General features: G+C 42.6%; 1 protein-coding gene and 1 pseudogene across 5 annotated transcripts in view; both read left to right on the forward strand.

Annotated features, from left to right (window-relative positions):
• Positions 1 to 26063, forward strand: part of WLS (Wnt ligand secretion mediator) — a 134353-nt gene that overhangs the window by 68730 nt on the left and 39560 nt on the right. For all 5 annotated transcript variants that reach the window (XM_063800556.1, XM_063800558.1, XM_016920590.4 and 2 more), the window contains exons 3-10: positions 4858 to 4982; positions 8854 to 9015; positions 10461 to 10597; positions 13765 to 13933; positions 15462 to 15559; positions 15923 to 15986; positions 18106 to 18249; positions 19469 to 19552. In XM_063800556.1, coding sequence (XP_063656626.1) covers positions 4858 to 4982; positions 8854 to 9015; positions 10461 to 10597; positions 13765 to 13933; positions 15462 to 15559; positions 15923 to 15986; positions 18106 to 18249; positions 19469 to 19552 — 983 coding nt within the window. The remainder of the gene's footprint in view (positions 1 to 4857; positions 4983 to 8853; positions 9016 to 10460; positions 10598 to 13764; positions 13934 to 15461; positions 15560 to 15922; positions 15987 to 18105; positions 18250 to 19468; positions 19553 to 26063) is intronic.
• LOC104008491 (C-terminal-binding protein 2-like) lies at positions 925 to 2451 on the forward strand (annotated as a pseudogene).

Raw genomic sequence — 26063 nt, forward strand, 5'->3', positions numbered from 1 at the left:
TAATAGAATAGTGGGTACTGATGTTCATCGAGGGTTTCCTCTATATCAGAATGGCCTCAAATTCCTTCTTCCATGGATCATCTCTTCCTTTTCCGAGATTTCTTCTGAGAACCAGGGATCTGCCATGCTGCCATGTCAGCTTTAAGCCACCGTAGAAAAGCCCTGCTTTTCAGAGGGCAGTTATTCCTATCTGTTTCCCTTGTGACTTGTATGTGTTCAGGTTTAGTAAACATTTATTAAGCACCTACTGCATATGAGGCAGCATGCAGTGCTTTCACTAACTTGACTTTTAATCCTTGTCGCAGCCCTGGAGGAGGTGGGTATTACTTAGATGAGCAAACTCAGGTGCCTGGATACTGAGACTTCTTCAAGGCTGAATAGCCAGAGCCTAAAATTGTGCCCATTTTCATAACCCTAGTGGTGGCAGGATCTCCAGTCATTTTGGAAATGTGATTTGTGCTTTTTTTTTTTTTTTTTTTTTCCTCATTAAGACTTCTCTGGAGGGGTCGGGTGGGGAGAGGGGGGTAGCGGAGGGAGGGAGAGGGAGTGGTGGGGAGCTGGAGAGATTAAGTTTTTGTGTTGTGTGTCCCTGTGTGCGAGCGTCATTTTAAGGTGGCTCGGGAGCGGCCCGGAGGAGCGAGGGACCGAAAAGGGAGCCATGCTGCGCTGAGGGGAGGCTGCACAGCTGCAGCCACCGCCACCGCCGCAGGGTGGGGTGGGAGGGGCGGGAGCCACAGCCACCGCGGCCTCCAGAGTGGGTGCCTTTTGCCGTGGACGCTGACCGTCCGGGACGAGGGTTTCATCACCTTAAATGGTTTTGAACCAATGAAGCTGTATTCCCTTAAAAAGACGGACAGCCCATCGTGTGAACTATAGATTTATAGTATACAGATTTATAGTGTGTACAGATTTATAGTGGGTTCATAGTGGCGTCATGCACGAAGACTCCTGCGAGTTCCCCTAAGTTCTTAGAGGACTGCTTTGCCTTTTGATCTGAGAGTTGCAAAGTTCCATAAAGTATGGCCCTTGTGGATAAGCACAAAGTCAAGAGACAGCTATTGGACAGAATTTGTGAAGGTATCCGCCCCCAGATCATGAACGGCCTCCTGCACTCCCGCCCCCTGGTGGCGCTGCTGGACGGCCGCGACTGCACTGTGGAGATGCCCATCCTGAAGGACCTGGCCACTGTGGCCTTCTGTGACGCGCAGTCCACGCAGGAAATCCACGAGAAGGTTCTAACGAAGCCATGGGTGCCATGATGTACCACACCATCATCCTCACCAGGGAGGACCTAGAAAAGTTTAAGGCCCCGAGAGTGATCGTGCAGATAGGCAGTGGCTACAATAACGTGGACATCAAGGCTGCCAGCGAGCTTGGAATTGCTGTGTGCAATATCCCGTCTGCAGCCGTGGAAGAGACACCGGACTCTACCATCTGCCACATCCTCAATCTGTACCAGAGGAACACATGGCTGTACCAAGCACTGCGGTGTAAGGCACACGGGTTCAGAGCATGGAGCAGAACCGCGAGTTGGCCTCGGGATCGGCCAGCATTCGTGGGGAAATGCTGGGCCTCATCGGCTTTGATGGCAGGGGGCAGGCGGTTGCAGTTCGAGCCAAGGCCTTTGGATTCAGCGTCATATTTTATGACCCCTACTTGCAGGATGGGATCGAGCGATCCCTGGGCGTGCAGAGGGTCTACACTCTGTAGGATTTGCTGTATCAGAGCGACAGCGTCTCCTTGCACTGCAATCTCAACGAACATAACCACCACCTCATCAATGACTTTACCATAAAGCAGATGAGGCAGGGAGCATTCCTTGTGAACACACCCCATGGTGGCCTGGTGGACGAGAAAGCCTTAGCACAAGCTCTCAAGGAGGGCAGGATACGAGGGGCAGCCCTCTATGTGCGTGAGTCGGAGCCCTTTAGCTTTGCTCAGGGTCCGTTGAAAGATGCACCGAATCTTATCTGCACTCCTCACACTGCCTGGTACAGCAAGCAGGCGTCACTGGAGATGAGGGAGGCAGCTGCCACTGAGATCCGCCGAGCCATCACAGGTCACATCCCAGAAAGCTTAAGAAACTGTGTGAACAAGGAATTCTTTGTCACATCAGCGCCTTGGTCAGTAATAGACCAGCAAGCAATTCATCCTGAGCTCAATGGTGCCACATACAGATATCCGCCAGGCATCGTGGGCGTGGCTCCAGGAGGACTTCCTGCAGCCGTGGAAGGGATCATCCCTGGAGGCATCCCAGTGACTCACAACCTCCCAACAGTGGCACATCCTTCCTAGGCGCCCTCTCCCAACCAGCCCACAAAACACGGGGACAATCGAGAGCACTCCAACGAGCAATAGCAGAGAATGCCGGAAGGTAATCATTCAGATACATTTGGGACCAAGAGACAGTGAAAAATGATGAACTAAGAGAAAAAGAATATGATGGTCTTTGTAACTGATTCTGGACTTATGCATCATTGATGCTGCAGTGTTAAAACTACAAGAGCTAGAAAACTGAAGATGTCATCTGCTTACGGAAGCGCTGAAAGACTAGGATGTGATTTATTAATGACCAACTTCTGTTATTGTGTGTTAAGTTTTTCATCTGTGCATCAAATCACAAAGAATAAATAGGGCTTTTTCCTTTATCAGTCCCTTGGGCACAGCAGGTCCTGAACACCCTGCTCTACAATGTTGCATCAAGAGTTCAAACAACAAAATAAAAAATATTAAGAGGATATCCCCATCCTGTGACTTGAGTCCCTTAAGTCTACAGGGGCTGGTGACCTCTTTTTGCTAATAGGAAAATTACATTACTACAAAATGGGGAGAAAACTGTTTGCCTGTGGTAGACACCTGCTCGCATAGGATTGAAGACAGTACAGGCTCCTGTACAGACAAGCATCTCTCACATCTGAACTGCATACTGAGTGGGCAAGTTGGTTGTAAGTTCAGTAAAAACCCTCTGATGCAAAAAAAAAAGTATTAAGTTTCACAAGCTGTTTGTACTCAAATACATTTTCTTAGTTTCAGATCCTCTGCTGTTTTATTGAGTGGAAAGTTGAGCTAAAAGGGTTCAAGAATAATAATGTTGCATTTCCTTATGTCTCAGGAAACACTTTTTATGGTAACTTGTCAGATTGTCTATGAACAAATCCACTTTTTTAGACATTGATTAAGTCTTCTTTTCTTCACGTGATATTTTATACAAGAGCACTTCAGATGTATTAGATGTGACTGATTTTAACAAATCCTATTAGATTTGTATCAACTAGTTACATGTTCTATTCACAGTCTTTTGTGAATCATTGCCTTTTTGTTTGAAAAGATGGCCTCTTTTGAGCCTTTGTTTGGATACATTCCTGTTTTTGTGACAAAAGAAAAACTTTTAAATTGTCCCAAGCAGAAAAATAATGGCTATCCGAAGTATGTTTTGTTTCAGTGTGAGTTACTGTTACTGTATTTGTTTATTGTAAACGTGGACATTTAGCGTTCACTGCAGTTTTCAATAAAAAGTAATTAAAATTTGTTAAGTTCTGAAATTCAAGTACATCTCACTAATGTAAAAGTTCTCTACCTGAGATGTTTAAGGCAAGTGCGTTGTCAATTAGCCAATTTCCAACTCTTGTTACTACAGGGTTCTATCTGCCTATTCCATAACCAGACTCAAGAATGCTGACAATTACCTCATGTGATACAAAGTTTAATTGAAAACTCAAAACCTCATACAAGTCCATCATTATCAAGTCATGCCGTCCTTAAGATGTAATGGTGGGTTAGAGCTAAGTCAATTAGAAAAAAACAAAGTTGCTCAACTTTTAGAATTCTGATTTTAATTTACCCCAAAGCAAAATGACCTGGACCTGGTTCAAGGGAGGGAAGTGAACCTTGAAACTGTTTTGCCAATAACCTAACAAAATGATATTTACAAAGAAGTGTTGCAAAATAGTCCCATGAGTTAAGAACTTGAAGTTGATTTAATGGACCTTCTTTTTAAATAGAATTAAACCTTTATACTCAAAAAAAAAAAAAGACTTCTCTGCTCTTGAACTTGCTCATCATAGTATAAAACAGACAAAATTAATAGGTGCAATGTTTTATTAATCTCATCTCCTTAATGAGTTCTGTGGCGAGTTTAACCCATTCGTGGTCCAGTCCACACATATGGAAGTATGTGTGAACATTCATTTGTGCAGTTATGTATTATTCCTGTCTGTGTATAAGTCTTTAATTTTGGAAAAACACTTTGCCTTTTACATTAACTTCATCCACAATATGAAGGGATTTTGACTTTTGGAAAAGTAGCAAATCCTATATTTGAGAACTTTCGGGAATAAGTTTGAGAAGGATGTTTTCAGACAGAGTGTGACCAGAGAAGAGCCCCCAGAGGGACGTGTCTGAGAGGTGGTTGAAAAACTTGGTCATGTTTATCAGAGAGGAAAGAGAATGCAGGCAGATGTGGTATGGTTTTCAAGAACGTAAGGCACTTTTTATGGAAGAAGGAAGGACATCACCTTCCACGTGGCTTCTACAGGCAGACCTAGGACCCATGGTACAAGTTATGGGAGGATGAGGTCTGACCATTTGTGCTCCCTCAGAGGGAGTGAGGCCCCTGTCTCTGGAAGAGTTTAAATGGAGGCTCTTGACTCTGGCAGAGTGGACATGAGAGGGGACCCAGCATTTGGCTTAGACTTTCATCCTATGACTTCTAAGTCTTCAGGTTTGGAGTTTGATAGAAATTAATATTTCCCTTTTGTCTTGTTGGTTTCCATGTCAAAGCCTATAAGAATTTTTTGAGCTGTTTCTAAAATATCTTTCCAAAAGTCATTTCTGAAACGTGCATCCTTTCTCTTGCAGAAGAAAATGCAGAAGTCTCCATGGACGTTTCCCTGGCTTACCGTGATGACACGTTTGCTGAGTGGACTGAAATGGCCCATGAAAGAGTACCACGGAAACTCAAATGCACCTTCACATCTCCCAAGGTATGACTCCTTGCTGTCTAAGCCGACGGTTTTTATTTGGTTCTCAGGTATGTGGAAAGATTTGCTTACTTTTCATAGGTGTGTCCCTTCTTCACATGAGGACAGCTTTGGTAATACCTGCTCTGTGGAGCATTTTATTTCCTCTTCTCTCCTGCCACGGGCCTTTCCTAACTTTGCTTTTGCCAATTACTGTTAAGATTTCCTGCGAAATAGTAAAAACATGAGGTTGAAGCCTCTGAGTACCTTGCCCCAGCTTTAGCCATTTTTTTCCTAAAGAGGAGAAAGATTAGGTGGTTTTATCACTGACGGTGTGACCTCAGGTAAGCTTACATAATCTGTCTGAGCTTCAGTTTTTCTTCGGCAAGATGAGATAAGAGTACCTACCTTGGGAGTCTTTTTAAGGGCTAGATCAAGCTTGTCCAACTCTGCCTGCAGGCCGCACGCAGCCCAGGACGGCTTTGAATGTGGCCCAATGTAAATTCACTACTTTCTTAAAACATTATAAGTTCTTTTTGTGATTTTTTTTTTTTTAGCTCATCAGCTATTGTTAGTGTATTTTATGTGTGGCTCAAGACAATTCTCCTCCTTCCAGTTTGGCCCAGAGAAGCCAAAAGATTGGACACCCCTGGACTAGATGATACAATGACGTAGGCAGGATGACCTTATAATTTAACATCTTGTCTGGGACATATTTGAGAGTCAAAGCGGATATTAACCAGATGGGCCACTAGGAGAAAACATATAAACTAAGGCCCTCCATGGGTAAACCTAAGTACCCACTGCAGTGTTTTTTGAAACACTAGGGGAGTCTCCCTCCCCCAGGTTTCCTAGAACAAAGCTACAGAAAGTGTGTTCTGAGAACCAACAGTGGCAGCATCACCTGAGAGGTTTTAGGAAAGGCAGATTCCCAGGGCACACCCAGAACCTATTAAGTCAATGTCTCAGGGTGTAGGAGCAAGGAATCTGTGTTTTAACAGGCCTTCAGTTTATTACCCTAAACTCAATGAAGTTTGAGAGCCACTGTCCTAGACCCTCTGCTGAGTGCTAAATATAGGGCTGTCCCCCAGAGAAAGCCATTTGTAGGTAGAAATGAATGATAGACAAACTAGAGGAAGCAGGAGAGAGGAACAGCTAACATTTTCAGATCTTTGCATGCAACCAAGAAAATTAAAAACCTTTCTAGCTATCTCTGCAAGTTGACTGCATCTTTGAAATACTGGTTGAACATCTAAGCTAGATGGCTTTCGGATACAGAATTTTATCCATAGAAAAGGGAAAAGTCATTTCTCATTTATACACATGGAGGGCACTGAGTAGCGAGGGGGAAGGGTGTTTGCCTGCAACTGCTTCTTAATGCTTAATTATCTTTAGGATGTGTTGATCCCTTGCAAGAAAGATATTAAATCTTGAAAAGTGCGAAGGAAATGAATCATCAAGTCTCTGCTTTTTGATTGCAGTGAAATTTAGTCTTGAGTCTCAAGATTAAATGAGAAATTGCTTTAAAGCTTTTGAGTCCCTGGTGGATTGTGAAGTTAAAAAAAAAAAAAAAGTCAAGTTGCCACCTGCTGTAATTTGTCCTAATGAGCCAGTCTCATGCTGGAGTTGGGGGAGAACTGGGGGTGGGGCAAAGGAAGGAGAGAGAGGAATCTTTCTTCTTAAATGCCCTAAATACTGGCAGAGGCAGGACTTTAGTGCATGAAGAAAAGTCTCTAACAGGATACAACGAATTTGTCTCTGAGACAGGAAGGTTGAGCCAGTGTCCCAGATGCCAATGTGTCTCTTTTAATTTGAACTTAGGTAAATTTGTGTCAAGGGTGTCCATGTTACTCACTCAGTAGTGACAGGGAAGTGTGGGGCACCCAGAGACCCATGGTGGGGGATTAGAAGTGACCCTGGAGATCATCTTACTTAACTTTCTCACTTAGGAGGAAACTGAGGCCAAATGAGGCAGGGTGACCCAAGGTACCCAGCAAGGAACATGGTCAGGATTAGAATCAGCCTCCTGGCCTGGAGTTCAGGAGTCTTTATCACAGCACAATGCCTGCCTTTGGGCAGGGCCCATGTCCTTCTCCCAATTCTGCTAGTACTTTTGGGACCCTGGGCGAGACACACACCAGATGGAATTAGACTAAGTAGGTTTTGTTCCCTTCCGCCCTTAAGTTCTCAATTTCCATCAATAAAATAAGGCCCTAACTGGAAACAAATCAGAAAATACCCTCTTGCTGTTACCACAGAGGATAATCAGCCTCCTCACTACAGCTTAATCTGAGGGAGAATTAGAGCCTGCAGTGAACTTTTAGTAGTACCTGCAGACCCCCATCCTCCCTGATTTGAAAGTATAAGAGAGAAAGGAGTGGAGGGGAAAGAAAGATGATCTATATAGGAAGAATCATCTGACCTGCAGCTGAGGTTTGAAAAAGCAGCATTCTTTCTACAGAAGAATTTTTAAAAATCTCGCATGCCAACTCTAATCAACTGGTGTGTCTGACAAGAGCCGCTCACACCTTAGGGATAAAAACTGTTGACGACTGATTGGTTATGTGTGCCGTGGTGGGCAAGAGGAGGTAGAAGCACCTCCCCACCTCTACCTTGCCGTGTGTGTCTCTGTCTCTGTAGAAAGGTCTGTTTACTGCATTCTAAGCTCTGACTGTCCAGTAAGGAACCCTCCCCACCAGCCAAGATCTCAGAAGGGGCAGAGCCCCTTCCTAGGCCCTTCCTACACACTCTTAGACTATGGACTCTTTGTTATCTTCTTTCTTCTCACTTCTTCAGTGGATCTTTGCTCTGAAGATTTATGACAAATTATGGAGGTCTTGCAAATTCAGGCTTAGGAATGACAAATTAGATCTCCCCTATCACTTGATCAGGAGGTGCCAAGGAAACATTGAAGCTGACATAGAAACCCAACATTGATGGTAGACTCTCATCTTCTATATCAGGGAAAAGTCCCGGTCTGCTGAAGCTCATGCCTCTTTATGCTCATCTTTACCCCTGGCCCCCACCCCTCAGCAGGTACACAGCCGGGAGTCCTGGTGAGGTGGAGCAGAATTTAGTTTTCAAAAAAAAGCTGTCTCCCTACTGTCCAATTTCCCACCACCGTGCTCTGGGCAGTATCTCTTAAATTGTTTGGCACGAAGTCCAAGAGGCTTTCCTAGACACTGGGCTAAATTCTTATTTCATTAAAACTTCTATTCCCTTCTGCCATCTTGGACTGTTAGGAAGCACTGGAGGCAGAAAATTCTTAGTGGGTATCTCTGGCCACTAATCTTATTGTCTTTCTTTCTTCTGTTTCGACCTTCCCTAAATACCAAGGGCTCCTTGTGTCTTTTTTTTTTCCTGGCAAGTGAATAAAAAGAAGATATTTTCAGCTTCTTCTAGCTTCTCCCTCAGGCCAAAATCAGGAGAATAATTAGCCGTCATTAAAGAGTGTAACGATTCAGCAAGAGCTTCCACCTGAACGTTTAAGAAGCTGACTGTTCCACAGAGCCTTAGAGGACCCTGACAACACACTGCAGATAAAAACTCTTGTAGCCCTGGCAGACAAGATTCGTAAGATGCGAGGTTCTAATGAAGATTAAACAGCCTAGAAAGGTGTTAGGAGATAGAAGGAAGGTATCTCTGCTTTCTACCTAAAATTTCTGGTTCTACCTTGAATACGGCTGTTTTTTGTTGTTGTTGATGTTTGTTTTAGGTTGGGATAGCTGGGTAGACACCATGCCTCCAGTATGCCTTGTTACTCTGTACCTCTAAAGTGTACCTTTAAGCATTAGCTGCTTACAATTGATGTTATGTATGGGTCCAGGGTAACAGAATTCAGAGCCAGTCTATTGGAAATAGTGACCCTGCCTCAAACCCTCTGCTCTTTTTCCAGACTCCAGAGCATGAGGGCCGTTACTATGAATGTGATGTCCTTCCTTTCATGGAAATTGGGTCTGTGGCCCATAAGTTTTACCTTTTAAACATCCGGCTGCCTGTGAATGAGAAGAAGAAAATCAATGTGGGAATTGGGGAGATAAAGGATATCCGGTTGGTGGTAAGTGAATGTAATTGATCTTGACATGTGTATTGGAGGGGAACTCCATCTCACTCTTGGCACCTCTATGCCTCAACTGTCTCATCTGAGAAATGGGAATAATAACATACTCATGATGGCTGAGATCATAAAGTGAACTAATTTGTGTGAGAGATTACAGAAATGGGAAACAATGCAAGTATTGTGCCCACTTAAGATTTTAAATGGGCTTAAGATCACTTAAGATCATTACAATGATGATAAGATCATGAAATAGTCATGATTGCATAATGAATAACACTGAGATAAAAGTAAATTTTCTTTTTTATGTGTTTCACCTTGCAAGCACAAATGTTAAAAGGAATAGGGGTGGTTTAGGTTCTTTCCATCATATTTGTTTAATTGGGGAAAAGTTAGAACTTGCTGCAAGGAGGCCATTTCTTTTCAATCTCAACAAAGTCCCACAAGAATTGTGTAGAGACACAGAAAAGCATAATAACTACCTGTAATGTCCTACTATTTAGAGAAATAGTCACTGTTCAGGTTTTGATATATCTCCTTCCAGGCTTTTTTTATACGTAGTAATTCCCTTACAAAAATTAGGATCATATTGAACTGACTTTTTTCCTTGCTTTCTTTATTTAATGGTATATGTAATATAAATTGGTGAATGTAATATAAATATACTTTCCAATATTGATTAGCATTTTATAGAATAGATTTACCTTAACACTTACCAATCTCAACATATTGACCATCTAGGATATCTGCAACTTTCTAATGAAAAGCTTACAAAAAAAAATTGATCATGTACTTAATCATAATCTTAGCATAGGGAAAAAGCTCTTGTAGCCTTAGTAGACCAGATTAGTAAGATGTGAGGGTCGAATGAGGATTAAACGGCCAAGAGAGGTGTTAAGAGATAGAGGATATCTCTGCTTTTTACCTGAAATTTCTGGTTCTACCTCAAATGTGGCTTTTTTGGGGGGTACACTGTGGGGGTGGTAGCTGGGTAGATATCATACACCCTGTATGCCCTATTAATCCATACCTGCCCTATTAATCCGTACCTCTAAAGTGTATCTTTAGGTATTAGCATTTTAATATCAGTGGGATGAGTCCAAGGTAAGATAATTCGAAGTCTCTCGGAAATAGTGACCCTGCCCCAAAGCCCCATGTTCTTCTTTCAGACCCCAGAACATGAAAGCTGTTATTGTGAATGGGATGCCCTCTTTATTTCTCTGGTCTCAGGTCCATAGCACAGGGCTCTTTTAATATGTATTTCTATTATCTCTGAGGAGAGTCCAAGGGTGTATGAGGGCAGTACCTGCTATGAATGTGAAAGCTCTTGATCGTGAACATTTGCAGACGAGGTCTCCACTTACCTCTCCCACAAAAGCATTTGCTAGTAGAAGGAAATGCTAAGATAATATTCACCTTCAAAATTATCACTGGTCTCTGCCTAGGGGATCCACCAAAATGGAGGCTTCACCAAGGTGTGGTTTGCCATGAAGACCTTCCTTACGCCCAGCATCTTCATCATTATGGTGTGGTATTGGAGGAGGATCACCATGATGTCCCGACCCCCAGTGCTTCTGGAAAAGTAAGAGCTGGTTTTGGAGCGCTCTTCAGGAATACTGGCTTCTCATGATCTGCCAAGCTCTTGCTTTTGCTGGTGTCCAGTTCAAGCAGCCAGTGTGTGACTTAGGCCAGTGATTTGACCAGGAGTCATCCTGGACTCCTTTTTCTCCTGTAGCTTTCCTATGCAAGTTGTTATTAAGTAAATCCTCGGGATTCTACCTCTCTCACCTTTCTGGCTCTTTTTAATTAATTAATTTATTTTTTGGAGACAAGGTCTCACTCTGTTGTCCAGGCTGGAGTGCAGTGCTGGGATCTCAGCTTGCTGCAGCCTTGACTTTCCAGGCTCCAGTGGTCATCCCACCTCAGCCTCCCGGTAGCTAGAACCACAGGTGTATGCTTCCCAGCTAGTTTTTTGTATTTTTTGTAGAGACAGGGTTTCCCTATATTGCCCAGGCTGATCTCGAAATCCTGAGCTCAAGTGATTTGCCCGCTTCAGCTTCCCAAAGTGCTGGGATTACAGGTGTGAGCCACCACACCCAGCTGACCTTTCTGGCTCTTTAACCTGTCTTTGCTCTTCAGGATATTCCGTGGTCAGAATCAGATACTTGTCTGTGTTGTAGTGAAGAAACTCCCCTAAGCCCAGCTCCTCTCACTTACAGAAAGACAGTGCTCCTGTAGATGTACCTACTTTCCCTCCACATCATTGACTTCTCCCTTTCTGCTGGATTCTTTCTATTAATATACAAACATGCCCTGCCATCTCCCATTCTTAGACAAAATTCTCCCATTTCCCACTTCCCCCTGAAGCCACATACCCTTTTTCTGCTCCTCTTTACAGCAATGCTTCTCAAAAACCTTGTGCGTATGTCTTCTCCTCTGTTCTCTCTTGAGTCCTTTCCAGTCTGGATTCATCTCCACCACTCTACTAAAACTGCTTTTCACGGGATCACCAACAACCTTCATAGTCCAAATCCAAAGGTCATTTTTTATTCCTCACTTTTTTTTTATTCATCCCAGCATCTGACATAATTGATCAGTTTTTCTTCCCAGAGTCTCCTCTACCCTTCTGTTGGTCATTCTTCTGTGCTGACCAGCATTTAGATTCCATTCCTGTCTCCTTCCATCTTTCCAGACTCTTAGACTTTGGGACTGGGGCACCTGCTTTGGACCTCTTCTCTTTATTAGCTGTGCTTTCCCTAGGGGGGTGATCTCACCTACCTTTGTGGTCTAAAAAATCATCTATTCTCTGATGACTCTTAATCTGTATCTTTAGCCTCAGCCTCTCCCAACTCTGGACCCAAATATTCCAGCTCTTTACTTAATGTCTTCATTTGCATTGAAAATGTCACATGTACCAAGAACAACACTTGATTGTGTCCCATTTCCAACCTATTCCCTCCCAGGATCCCCATTTCAGTAAAAGGCAACTCCATCCTTTCAGTTGTTCGGACTGGAAATGTAGCAGTGAGTCATCCCGTATGTCTCTGTTTTTCACACTTCTCATCAACCTCACCAGGAAATCTCACCAATTCCACTGCTGCCACCCTAATCTAACTAACCCACCGTCGCTTCTCACCTGGATCAGTGGGAACAGCCTCGCAACCCCTTTCCTTGCTTCCACCACGTGCCTCCCTGCAGCCTATTCACAGGATAGCCAGGAGTGCCCCCTTTCAAGTGTTAATCAGATCCTGTCACCCCTCTGCTCAAAGCTCTCCACTGGCTTTTCATCTCCTTTGCCCTGACCTATAAGCCCCTTGATGATTGGGTGCCTTCCACCTCTGATCTTGTCACTTGTCCTCTCCACCACCCACCAGCCCCCTTTATTGTGCTCAAACCCACACCCCAGGGCCTTCACACCTGCTGATCTCTTCGTCTGTCCACCTTACGTAAAATCACATCCCCATTGCTCTCCACTCTCTTGCCTAGCTTTTTTTTTCATGATGCTCATTCTTCATTTATTTATTATCTTTTTCTTGTACTCCCTCTCTCACTCCATCTCTATGCAAGCATCACAAGAGCACAATCCTTGCTTTTCTTGTTCACAGTTATATTCCCAGCATCTTAGAATAGTGACTGACACATAGTAGGAGTTTAATAAATATTTTTTGAATGAATCATGTCACTCCATTGTTTAAACTTTTTATTGGATTCCAATAAAAAGTCTCTTCAAGATAAATTTCAGTTCTCCAGTGGGGTATGCAAGTTTCTTCATGAGCACAGCCCTCTTTGTTTCTCTGGTCTCATGTCCTGTCATTTCCTGATGTGCCACATGCAGATCCCCAAATGCAGCAGGTTCTTCCAGGCCTCTATGCCTCCATCCAGGCTCTGCCCTCTCCTCCAAACACCCTTTCCACTTCCCTCACCTTAACTCACAAGTCAGCTCCATTCCTGTCTGTGTCAAAGTCAGAAGTCCTGGTAGCAGCCCTCTATGCTTTAAAACTCTATGATGTTCCTGATCCTGATCTATTCAGTTGTCTCTTTATCTGGCTCCTCTACTAACTGTATTTCCCGTGAGTGAAAAAACAGGTCCTGTTCATTTAGGATTCCATAGTGCTAACACAATACCTGGTACATGATCTGTGCTTAATTAACATATGTGTTTCAAGGGGATGGAAAAAAATATGAATAAATCAGTGACTTAAGAATTATATTTTAGTAGAGAATTGGCAGTTCTTAGTGTGACAGGGGAAGAGTAAAATAAAAGCTAAACAAGCAGTCAAGAGAATTTACATTTCAAATGTGTTTGGAGTCATGTATTATTGAAACAAATATGCTTATATAATTCATAGTTGCTGAGGATATCACAATAATAACAAGTGTTCTTAATGATCAGATGAATGATAACCTGAATAGGTGAAAGAGGACAATTGTACTCACTGAGGCCTGGGTGAGAAGGCAAGGGGACACAAACATTATAGGAAGCTCGCCATCTGCAGTGGTACCAAAGTAAAGTGTGGGGCATTAAGGAGGTCAGGTTCACTTCCATAGAAAGGTTGGTATAGCACTCCCTCATTCTGCAGCAGTGCCAACTACATAGGACATTTTGCATCTCTGTGCAGAAGAAATTGATCATATGGCTTCAGACCCAATAAGTAACATCTCATGTCTCAAAACTGAATTCGGGGAATTGTTTGAAAATCTGCCTTCCAGATGAATAAAGTGGCTGTCCTGATATTTTCTCACCATCAGAGTCATCTTTGCCCTTGGGATTTCCATGACCTTTATCAATATCCCAGTGGAATGGTTTTCCATCGGGTTTGACTGGACCTGGATGCTGCTGTTTGGTGACATCCGACAGGGCATCTTCTATGCGATGCTTCTGTCCTTCTGGATCATCTTCTGTGGCGAGCACATGATGGTAAGAGCCGCCGGGAGGGACAGACGTCTGTACCAGCTGCTCTGTGCAGGCTGCCAAGCTGACACCTGCCCCCCTTTGCCTCTAGTCAGCAGTGGGTGAGACAGAATAAACTAGTAGTTACAAGTGGGAACTCGAGGCAGACCCTCTGGTTCACATTCCTGCTTCACCACCTGCTGACCAGCTGAGTGGCTTTAGGCAAATGACATTATCACTCTGAATCTCAGGTCCCTCATCTATAAAATGGGATGTAAAGACCTAATGCATGGGGTTTTCGTGAGAATTAAATGACAGAATGTGGGTAACTTGAGATAAACACACACATTCTAATGATTAGTATTATTTCTTGCCCTTGAGTTTGAGTTTCTTGTCTGCTGGCTTCTGCCCTGCTTGTCCTGTCCCCAGGAATACAGGTTAACCACCAGAGAATGTGGGCCTGGCTCTTTCCAGCTGGCAATGTGTCTAGGTGGCCTAGTAACCCCTATTACTCTGAAATACAGACCTTCCCGGTCTCCTCAGTTTGCACAGACACCAAATCATATTTCAAGAGGGATTGAAGGTACCATGGTTAAAAATAAGAATGGTGTCATCATCACATTGTGGCTAAGATGATATGCCAGCTGGAACTTGGTCTTCACGTCAGGCACATGGGCTTCACAGCAGAGTGGACTGTTTTTAAATTCCATTATGGCTCAATCATGAAAACCAGACCTCTGAAGTCCTGCTGCCCTTCCAGGAGAGCAGTGTGAGAGCAGAGAGAGAGATACTTCTTCCTACTGCTAAACTGTCTACATTAAGGGGTTTTCTCCGTGAGGCATCCTCCAGCAGAGATGCGCTGAGAATGAGGCCTCTCAGCAGCAGGGCGGGGGAGTGGATGGAACTTGGTCCAGCACCAGGAAGCCAGCCAAGGATTGTCCACAGGGAGCTGGTGTGGACTGACCTACCTGGGGTCCCGCCTGGAGGCTAAGATTATCTTTGCTTTCCCTTTTTTCTCATTCTACATTCCTTCCTTTTCTTTCTCTTGGTGTCTTTGTTTATCAAGGGGACTCATTCCTGGTTTTAATAAGGATGGGGAGAAAATATGCCTATTTTCCTCACTGTAAGAGACACACTTTACATATTTAAATGCTTTAATGTCTTTACTTTGTCTTCTGAGGATCAGTCACTTTTATAAACACAAGTTACAAGTCACGTAGAAATTTAATTCAGAATGAGTTATTTTGTGGACCACAAAATGTCCCCTGCCTGGGAGCCGAGGCCTTTCTTTGTGTTCCCATGGCATCCTGTTCTTATTACTCTCAGAGCCCTTATGGCTGGGCTTTGTCATGTTCTACGTATGTGCCAGACTCCCCCACAGAGGTGAGCTCCTGAAGAAGAGATTTTCATCTTCTTTGTTCTCATACCTAGAGTCTAGCATAGTGCTTGATAAACAATAGGTGGTCAGCAAGTGTCCTTCGAATGCTGACTCCCCCATAGAATTGCTTGGTCTTCCTCTCCCCTCTATCTCCCTTCTCAATTTGGTTTTCCTCAGGATCAGCACGAGCGGAACCACATTGCAGGGTATTGGAAGCAAGTCGGACCCATTGCCGTTGGCTCCTTCTGCCTCTTCATATTTGACATGTGTGAGAGGTGAGCAAGTGTTTGTGGGACACTGAGCCAAACTGTGCATCACCACGCCCACTCCTGTCATTTTAGGAGGAGTGTTTGAAAAGGAGAATGGTGGTCGGGAACCTTTGGTTTGGAAGCACTGGACGTGGTCACATCCTCAGACAAGGTCTGGGATCAAATCAAAGGCACAGCTCTTTACAGTTGAAAAATATTTGGGCCGATGTATTCTACAAGCTTCATTTCTCTTTAGGATCTCTGTAATGTTTTTTAGCCTAAATACAGCCCTCACCCCTGCAGCTGAAAAGCTAAGAATATGTGAAAAGGAAAGTTCCCGTTGCCTTTGTATTAATTGTGTCTTGCCTTTCCATCTCATTTTCTTTGTAGAGGGGTACAACTCACGAATCCCTTCTACAGTATCTGGACTACAGACATTGGAACAGAGCTGGCCGTATCCTTCCTTGATGGGCTCAGGGTTTTATTTCTTCCCCTGGCCACCCAGTCCCCAAGATCATTTGCTAAGGCTCTGCTGATGCTCCCCATATGTACTCAGCCGGGCTTTGATTCTCAGGCCAATCATAACAGCACAATTAAGGCTAATAATAAGAAGAATTACTGCTTGCTTTCAAGCCTGGGTGAGAGCAGGCAAAATGAGAAGGTCACAGCCTATCCTCACAGCAGAGGGATCCGAGTTGCTAGGCTTACTGCAGCCTGTCTGAATTATCTGTTATACACTGTTTCCTGCAGACTGAAGCATGACTAGCTTTTCCCTGGAGCCATGGAGGTTCATCTCTGGGCCCCTGTGGAAGAGCCTGTTTCTGAAACCGCCTATGTGTGAGACTTCTTAAGTGACCTTGGTGTGCTGGCAAATCACACTGCTGCTATTTATTCCTGAGACCAAGTGGAGATAAGGCTAAGGTGATTAGTTCCAGAGGAGTCGCCAAGGCTTCTGGTTGGTTGGCATAAACTCTAAGTCATCTTCATGAAGCAGAAGTGACAGTCTTAGCTTATCCCTTTTAGGATGCTGGATTTAAATATTTTATCTTCCGGAATAGTATGTGAAATGCTCTTGGGAGAAAAAGACTCTGCTCTGGAGTGGAGAGAAAGGCTTGGGTTGTATTCTTCCTTGATGGCTCATATCTTGCCACGTGCTAGGGAATATCCTTTGTCTTGCCATGATGTTTATATTGGTTTCTCAGTGTCACAAGAACATTGTGAGCAAACTAAATCAGTAGTATCATTTCCTCAAAGATGAGAGAGAAGCTCTACCCTTCCTCTGTTATGCCCCCACCAAATGTTAGCTGCACAACAAGAAGAATGTTTCTAATGTTAAATCTAGTTCAACTTTTTAAATTTTGTAGATAGGATGGAGTGAGTAAAATTTCAAGTCCTGCAGAAAATAACTATATTCCCTTCATTCCAGGATGATGTTCATTATAGGAAAGAAGGAGAAACTGCATTAGATATTATATTATTTAATGAAATATGCACGCCAAGTTCATACTATTAAATGCTTTTAAAAATAGACAATTTGGGCCAGGTGTGGTGGCTCATCCCTGTAATCCCAGCTACTCGGGAGGCTGAGGCAGGAGAATCGCTTGAACCTGGGAGGAGGAGGTTGCGGTGAGCCAAGATTGTGCCATCACACTCCAGCCTGGGCAACAAAAGCAAAACTCTGTCTCAAAAAAAAGAGGCAATTTGGGCAAAGTTGTAGCAGAAAGGGGTTGGAATCAGGTCATCTGCCTTCCAAGGCAGCTCACGCTATCCTAAGACTTGGTGGTTCTCAGACTGGCTCTAATTGGCAGGTCAGTCTCCCTAGTGGGTCTCAAGTATACTGGCAGCAACCCAGACTCCCACCTGTGCCATGTGTCCTTGAATCCCCATTCTGTTGGACAAGATTTTCTGTGGTGACAGAAGATTGCAAATAGTCCCTCATCCCTGGTTTCACTTTAAGACTTTCAAGCCCATGCCCAGGTCCCCTGCACTGAGCCCCCACGTATCTCCTCTTCAATTATGCCAGAGTATCTCAATCGCATTCTTATAAAACTCCAAGGACTAGCCCAGTGGTTCCCAAACATAGTCATACTTGATGTCCTAGCCCTGGAATATCTGATTCCATATATCTAGGGAGGGACCTGGGGATCTACATTTGAACTCTTCTGGTGATTTTACTGTGGTTTTTCATCTGATCCATAGTGACGAATATATGCTTTATTAGTGCTTCTCAAATTTATTGTGTATACAGATCTCCTGGGGACCTGGTTAAAAGGTAGATTCTGATTCATTAGGTCTAGGATAGGGCCTAGATTCTTCATTTCTAACAAGCAAGACACCATTTCTTTTCTTACTTGGTTTAGAAAGCAATATTGAACACCTCCCTCTGTGGTACTAATGTGTCAAGAAACCTATCATTGGCATTAGAATATCAGGTTTTAATATTTTATCCCCTTGAAAATTTTCTACATATTTGGAGACAAAACAAGTATTGCCAACAGACCTGGGGAGAAGGGCCTGGACCCGCTCAACTTGGCCTTGACTAGCCCGTTGTTTCCTTTACTGGACACTACCAGATGGCCTTCATCATCGTGGCTGGAATCTGCCTCTGCCTCTACTTCCTGTTTCTATGCTTCATGGTATTTCAGGTGTTTCGGAACATCAGTGGGAAGCAGTCCAGCCTGCCAGCTATGAGCAAAGTCCGGCGGCTACACTATGAGGTGGGCAGATTTCTTGGCTCGTTCTGGAACTGGTGCTTGCTTGATCTTTCCACTTGATGTGTAAACACACACACCCTGGAGATAGAAAGCCTTTACTTTGAAATACAAATTGAGAGATTCTCATGTAGGATCTCTGGGCAAAATTAGAGGCCAAATCTTACTCTGAGAAGCATCTAGCTGGCCTAAATCTTGGTGTTTTCTGTGGTACAAATGTGTTTCCATTTTCAGTAATGAGTAAACTTGTTCAGCCGGTTCTTCAGCTTGGTGATGGAATGTAGGTTACATACTAGCTGGGAGATTGGACTATGGCAGAATTGGGATTTTGTTGGGATGAGGCTTTAGTCAAAGTTCTGTCCCAGAATCAACCCTGTCCTGTAATTAAACAGGGTTTAGCCCACGTGATCTGATTTCCAGACTCTTAACAGGCCATATTCCCCTAAAATATCCAGCAGATGCTCAGACAGAGTTCAGTAATCTCTGTTTATAGATTATGTTCCTCATTCAAGAGAAACACTTAACATCCTCAAATCCCCAATGCAAGCAACACATCCTTGATTTATCAGGGATCCCCTGGGTTCATGCCTAAGTGGCTGTCCTTGGAGAAACAAGCCTAATTCCTGTATGAAAAGAGAAGCAGAAACTACAGAACCTCAGAGTTTTTATATGCAGTAGATCTGCACAGAAGAGCCCCTGAATAATAGGCCTCCCTCCCTGAAACACAGGTTCTCTTAAATCCTGCTCTTAGGAAACCACAGGCACTTTCTAAGGCTTGCCTGTCTCCAGAGCTGGAGTGACATGAGAAAATTCAACCAAATCCACTTCATGTTGATTAATATGCACATTTCTTTTTGTTCACTGGAGCAGAATTTTATTACAACCACAGAAAACTTGGATTTGGTAACTTTGAACCCTTGCAGAGAAGCATAACCAGCTTAGCAGGGAAATTAGCAGCCTCACGACGTGTTGTGAATATAATTTCCCAGGCTCTCGTATCGCTGCTTTATGAGTGATAAGAACATAGGAAATACTTGGCCCAAGAAATTTTCAGCCACACTCACCTCTGCAGAAGAAATATTACTATGGGAAACGATTTTACTGTCATTCTTAGGATTTGGTTTTACAGATTTCTTTAAAATTAAGCTTTTTATAGATTTACATAGTGAGAAAAGGATTGGTAGCTGATGGAGTGAGTATTAAACTACTCTTTCTTTTCTAATAGGGACTAATTTTTAGGTTCAAGTTCCTCATGCTTATCACCTTGGCCTGCGCTGCCATGACTGTCATCTTCTTCATCGTTAGTCAGGTAAGTGGACCCTGAGATGTCAAGGTGAGAATGTCTCTGCAGAGGTCCCTCTACCCTGCACAGAAATTCAATAGAGCCATTGAGGAAAGGAGGAGAGAGGCCATAATTCTGGACAGCTGGTCAAGCCATATTTTTCTGGGTCTTGATATCACCTGGCCAAATGGACTAAATTTTCTCTTTCCGTAAAACCTTGTAGGAGATAAAAGTTTCCAAATAAATTAAAAGCCTACAGCCAGATTGAAGGGCACATATTTTATTTACTTATGAGAAAAACTTATCAAGCCGTGTAGCACAACACTAACAAGCATAAATTTGATTCCATTTTTATCTAGCATTAACATAGATCCTTATACAGTCCATCAGCTATTCCTTGTAATAATTATATTGCCACTTAAATATGAAATTTAATTCAAAAGTCTCTTTGATAGCATCTTGTCTTTTCACTGGTTATTTCCAAAACTCAACATTTTGCTATACTTGAAAATCTCAATAACAATCATTTTAAAATATTCATAACTTGTTTTGAAGGGTGGGAAGTACTGTTGAAATCTAATGTATCTATTATTCATTTGAGCATCACAAAAATCCTACGAGGTAAGTAGGGCAGGAATTGTTATCCTAGCTTGCTAGACTATGATATCTAATAGCTTTGGAGAAAGTTTTCATTTATGTTGCTTCCTAGCTGGATAGGACTGTGGATGGATTACTTAACAGTTCTAAGGTTTAATTTTCTTATCTGCAAAATAAATATTACAATAGACCCACAGAAGGTTGCTGTAATGATTACAGGAAGTAATATTTACAAAGAGGGATGCATTCTGAGAAACGCATCATTATGTGAGTTCCTCATTAAGGGAACATCATAGAGTGTACTTACACAAACCTAGATGGTATAGCTTACTACATACCTAGGCCATATGGTGTAACCTATTGCTCCTAGGCTGCAAACCTGTACAGCATGTTCCTCTACTGACTACTGTAGGCAATTGTAACACAATGGTAAGTATTTGTGTATTTCAAACATATCTAAACATAGAAAAATACAGTAAAAATATGGTATTATAATCTTACAGGACCACTGTCATACATGTGGTCTGTTGTTGACTGAAACATCATTGTGGCAACCAAATGTAGTTAGCAGAGCACCTGGCACATCGTAAGCATGAGTAGCTGTGTTCTTATGAATAGCAAGAAGGTTGAATATCTTTCTTGCCAAAGGACATGCAATAAGTTAGAGATCAGAACCCAGTCCTTCTGACTCTTTTGCCAGTGCTTTGTCATTTAGCCAGAATGGAGGATTTCAGCAGTGCAGATAGTGTCTTAAGACACGACTTGCTCCATTCTGCTGAGAAGTTTCCCTAGTACAGGGACTCCTAACCATTTTTGTATATGGACCCCTTTAGCAACCTAAAGAAGGCTACGAGTCTCCTCTTAGAATGGTTTCAAATAAGTAAAATAAAATACTTTGAATTTCAAGGGGAATCATCTCTATATATTATATGTAATATATATTTACAGTGAAACAGATGCTACAGGTATATTACAGATTTATATCTACAACTGTAATTGATGTGAAAATATCATGATTTCTATTGAGAAAATCACAGTAGTACTAACACTACAGGGATTTTTCTACATCCATAATTGAAGTAAACATTATCTTTCAGCTAGAGACTAGTGAAAATAAAGATATAATTTTTTCTATTCTAGTTTATGGACCCCTTGAATTCTATCCAAGGACACCCAAGGGGGCCCCAAGTTTGGAGCCTCTAGAGCCCTGTTGTTGGCTCTGCCACTGGGGAGTGTTAGTGTTGCTAGCTCTGCTGAGGTTGAAATGAACATGGAAAAAATAAACTGATATACATATATGTCTTTGTAAGTTCTGTTCACCACATCTGCTTTGACCCATAACACTGCTGTGTTTGTATCAGGTTGTTTATAAAACCTTGGAAACTTCGCTTTCCACTCCATTTGCAGTAAAACGATTTCAAACTCTGAAAGAGTTTTTTATTCTACCAGCTAAGGCTCAAACGTCCATATTCAAACAAGAGTGTCTGAGGCCTGACTTCTCCCGTGGCTATTCCCTCCTATGACCAAAATGCTTTTCAGTTCCTCCAGTCCCTCAGTAGTGCACAGTGGCACTTGACACAGCCAGACCTGCAAGGCTGAGAGGGCACAGAGCACTTCCTTGGAGAAACAAAATCTCAAGGAAGATGGGTTGAGGCATAAAAGGCAATTTCAAGATATGTTTTCAGAAAAGCAGAAAGAAGGACGCTTTTGATCCTAAGGCCACATACAGGTCCTTGTGCCAGTTTGGGAGGCTGACGTCATTCTCCCCACACTGCCTCGTGTATATCTTGCCTCTGCAGGGAATGCCTCCCACCTGAAGTCAAGAAGGACTGATCCCTGAAGCAGCTGCATGTTGCCAGGATTTAACCTTGTACATGTTTAATTAGTGTACTTCTTATAGCAAAGGAAGCCATCTTCCAAGGAGCATAGTCCGTGGCTTTTCTTTGGAGAAAAAGATTAATATTCTATTGCCTCAGTATTTTCTAATACAGCTTCAGCCTGTGGCTGGCTTTTTATATCTGCTGCGACAGTCGGCCCGGAGTGGATTTCAACTCTAAGGGGGTAGCAATGAGGCCTTTTGAATTCCATTAGCTCCTCACATTCCTCCTGCTGGGTTTTTTTTCTAAGATTTATTTATAGACATCTAAGACGTTTTCCGGCATAACTCTCAGTGTCCCAGGTACTGTATTAATATAGTCATCAGAGGATTTATTTTTTAATGTCATTTTGGAATGTCAGAGCAATGAGCTCACCTGAAAGGAAACCTATTGGGTAACTTTTTGAAATGGATCCCAGCCTTAGGTAAAAGGAATGTATTAAAACCCCCATTATACTCTCGGGCTTGCTGTGGGAGAGCTTGCATTTAAGCCTCATGAAATATAATGCGAGGGGATCTCGCCAGGATATTGAAGCTCTGAGGCCAGGAATGAAAGGCGACGGGAAGCTGTGGAATGCAGTGACCTTGAGGCTTTGTAGCTGGGTACTGAGGTGCAGTCTTTTAATGCCTGCCATTTTAATGGCCTCAGTCATAGCAACCAAGAGATGGTACATCGCAGTCTGGTATTTCAGCCCCTTCCCTCTGGAAAAGAAAGAGGCGTTCCATTTAGAGGTGGCGGCAGTAGGGAACAGAAGTGCAGTGCAGGGGAGAAGGTCACCGACCTTCATTAAGGGGACCCCCAGGTGCCTGACATTCAGGTCAAGCCACATGCAGCAAACTCCCAGAGAGCCTGTCCCCAGCTCTTTTGTGTGTGTGTGATCACTTCATTCTGTTACTTACAGAGGAAATGTTTCCGGTAAGAGAGCCTGTGTCTGGGATTTGGAAATCTTGTTGTTAAGTGGAATGTTGGTTGTCAAGACTACTGGGTGTAAAGAGATTTGACCTTCACTTGGCTCCAGGGGTATAATTGGGTGGTTTCACACAAAAGTAAATTGTTCAAATGTAAAATCAGGAAAAACAGGGACTTTTAGAAATAAGACTTATGCAGAGGGTGAGATTTGGGGATTTTGCGGGGGGGAGGGTTTGGCGGAGGGGGGCTGGGGCTACCTGATTTTTCTCTCAAAGTTAAAAGGGGGGAGACTGTTACCTCCGCCTTGGCATTAGTAAGATTTTGGATTTACAAGGCCTGCTCTGTTGAGGCTGCTCATTGTGGTACATATTGGTGGGAATGTGCTCAGAGCTGAGGATGTCTTAGGCATGAATAATTGGGAGAGGAGAGGGAAAAACAAGCCAGCCACCAAAGAGCAGAGTTACACTATCTATGCCGTTTATTTCTGCAGTTCAACTCTTTGCCCACAGCAGGAAACACCACATTTACAGATTGCACATTCAGTAGGGTGTGTAATTCTGCAACTCCACTCTAAACAATGTGCATGTGTCCCAGAGCAAGTACGAGACGGGAGCATGAGTCTGATATTTCCTGTCAGGCTTGGTGTGTGCCTCTCATACTATGGGCATCTCATTCCAGTGGTTCTACTGTAAGTTTTTATTTTGTTTATATATCCAGTTTATACCATATGTTACTATGTCCAGGATATATAGTGCATACTATACAGATTTGAATAGACAAACGTGTGCATGTATGTTGTATTTGTAATGTACATTACGGGCAATGAAGTGAATTTCAAAAGGAAATTTGACCTTACATAGTCGTTGCCTCATGTGCTACCTTCAGAGCATGTGCTACCTTCAGAGATCAACCCCTGTTTAAGATAGCATTCCTACCCTTGTGTTGTATAATGGTTAAGAATACCTTCTTTTGGAGTCAGAGCCATGGCTTTCTGGCTGAGCAATCTTGGGCAAGATACTCCATCTTTCTGTGCCACAGTTTACCCATGTGTTGAATGGAAATATTACCTACCTACCTCACAGCGTCATTAATAAGATTAAATAATGCATTTCATGTAAAAGGGTTTAGTATTGTATCTGGCACATCATTAGCATTGAATAAATATGCTTATCCTTGTTATGAATACAAAAGAATCTTAGCTTTGCTAATATTTGTGTTAACCACTTATTTTAAATAAGTATAACAGAAAGCAATGTTTTAAATGAATAACACTTGTCACACATTGGCATCTCCTCTCACTTTTAAATTCAATTATTATGACTTGTGGACTGCAATACTTTGTCTTTACTTTTCAATCAAGTACTCTTAAGAGTGGTTCTTTCCATCTCCACTTTCTACCTCCATGTACTTGTCCTGGAGTCCCTACACATGCCTGTACTTTACCTCTGTTCATTCAACATATGTCTATCGAGCACCACTGTGTGCAAGGCACATAGGTTGGTGTTTCCTTAGATGGGTCAGTCATGTCAATCCTAGCAAGAATCAATGTCACTAAAATTGTCAATATTGAGTATTTCCAACTTCTGTCGCAGGAATAGGGTCTCTTACTGGCCCTTCCCTGAGCTGAAGAGTCCACTGCCTTAACAGAGTAGAAGAGCTGCCATATTGCCATATTCTCTCTTGCAGCTAGGATGGGTGACAGCCTAGCCTCCCCTCCTTAATCACATACAGAAGAGTTCTCTGTGTTATGACAGCAGGTACCTGTATTTCTGGAAACTATCTTAATGCTTTCTTTTCCTTTCCATTATATGCAATAAAAATCATCATAAGATGCTCTAAGTAATATAGTTTTTATAAAGTTAGTATATTCTGCACTTAAAGAAGAGCGACATTTGGAGACATTTCTAAGAAGTCCTAAGTAGCTTGAATGCTGGTACATTGTCCTAAAATTAGTAATGGTTATGAAATCCATCTTTGCCAGAAAACACTTCTGGGCATTGTATATAAAATGCATTATTTTCCAAAATAAATAAGAGTTCATAATAGTGGTTTGTTTATGAGTCACAAAAAGTGAAGAATTATGTATCACCAAGGCCAAACTAAAACTGCTAAGTCTATAATTGGTTAATGTGGTTAACTGACACTCCTGGTCTTTCAGAAGAAAATACCTATACTTAGACCTTAATTTGGCCTAGGGCCCCAAGTGGGTTATGGATTATACAGAAGATAATGAACACAGACCCACTGTATCATAAACAGGCAATGAAATCCACCTGCTTGTTAAAGTTCTTAACATTTCAATCTAGCCTGCCATCTTACAATTTAAAAGTGATTCCTAGAGAAAGTTTATACAACGCAGCCTCATTCAGCTGTCAAAGGAACATTTACCCAATACTTTCTTCTATTTCCATTTTAAGTGTCCCGTAGTAAGCAGAAGTGGTCAAAATCATTTCATTTGTCTCAGAGCTGGCACAAATTAGTCACTTAGCTCAGCAGCTCTGTTGACAGTTCTTAGTGTAATCCATATATCTTTAGGCAGCCCTTAAGACAATTACCAAATCATTAACACAGACAAAAGCAGCTTCAAAACATCTCTTGCAGAATTTTGAAGCATATGAAAGCTTCATAATTATCTTCATGAGTGGCTTACTTCGAGGGATGTTATAGAAATAACTAATATTTACTGAGTACCTGCCAGGCAGGTTCTAGAAATATTTTTAATTAATTCTCTTCGATAACCTGCAAGCTTTTATGTTACACTTACGGACACTGAAGTTCTGAAGTCTGGAGTCTTCATCTTGTCTTACATTAAGCCAAGTGAGTGGTAGACACTGGATTTGAATTAATCTATGGTGCATCAGGCCTTAAAGACATGGCAGCAGAGAACTGGTCTCTGCCTGCAGGGAATTGACATCTAGCTGGGAAGACAGACAGCAGAGGAGGAATTATAATTGTGAATAAGTGATGGGCTCAAACACAGTTTATTTAACTTAGGGATAGCAATGAATTGCTGTTTTTAGGAAGAGACACTCCCCAGGTGATACTAATCTGTAGCCAAGGTAAGGACCACTGACTGTGCCTGACAGAAAGCTAGAGAACCTTCAGTTGACCTTAATTTACACCGAAATGATTCAGATTAAAAGATGGAGTCTTAC

The sequence above is a fragment of the Pan troglodytes genome, chromosome 1, assembly GCF_028858775.2.
Source record: "Pan troglodytes isolate AG18354 chromosome 1, NHGRI_mPanTro3-v2.0_pri, whole genome shotgun sequence".
NCBI lineage: Eukaryota > Metazoa > Chordata > Mammalia > Primates > Hominidae > Pan > Pan troglodytes.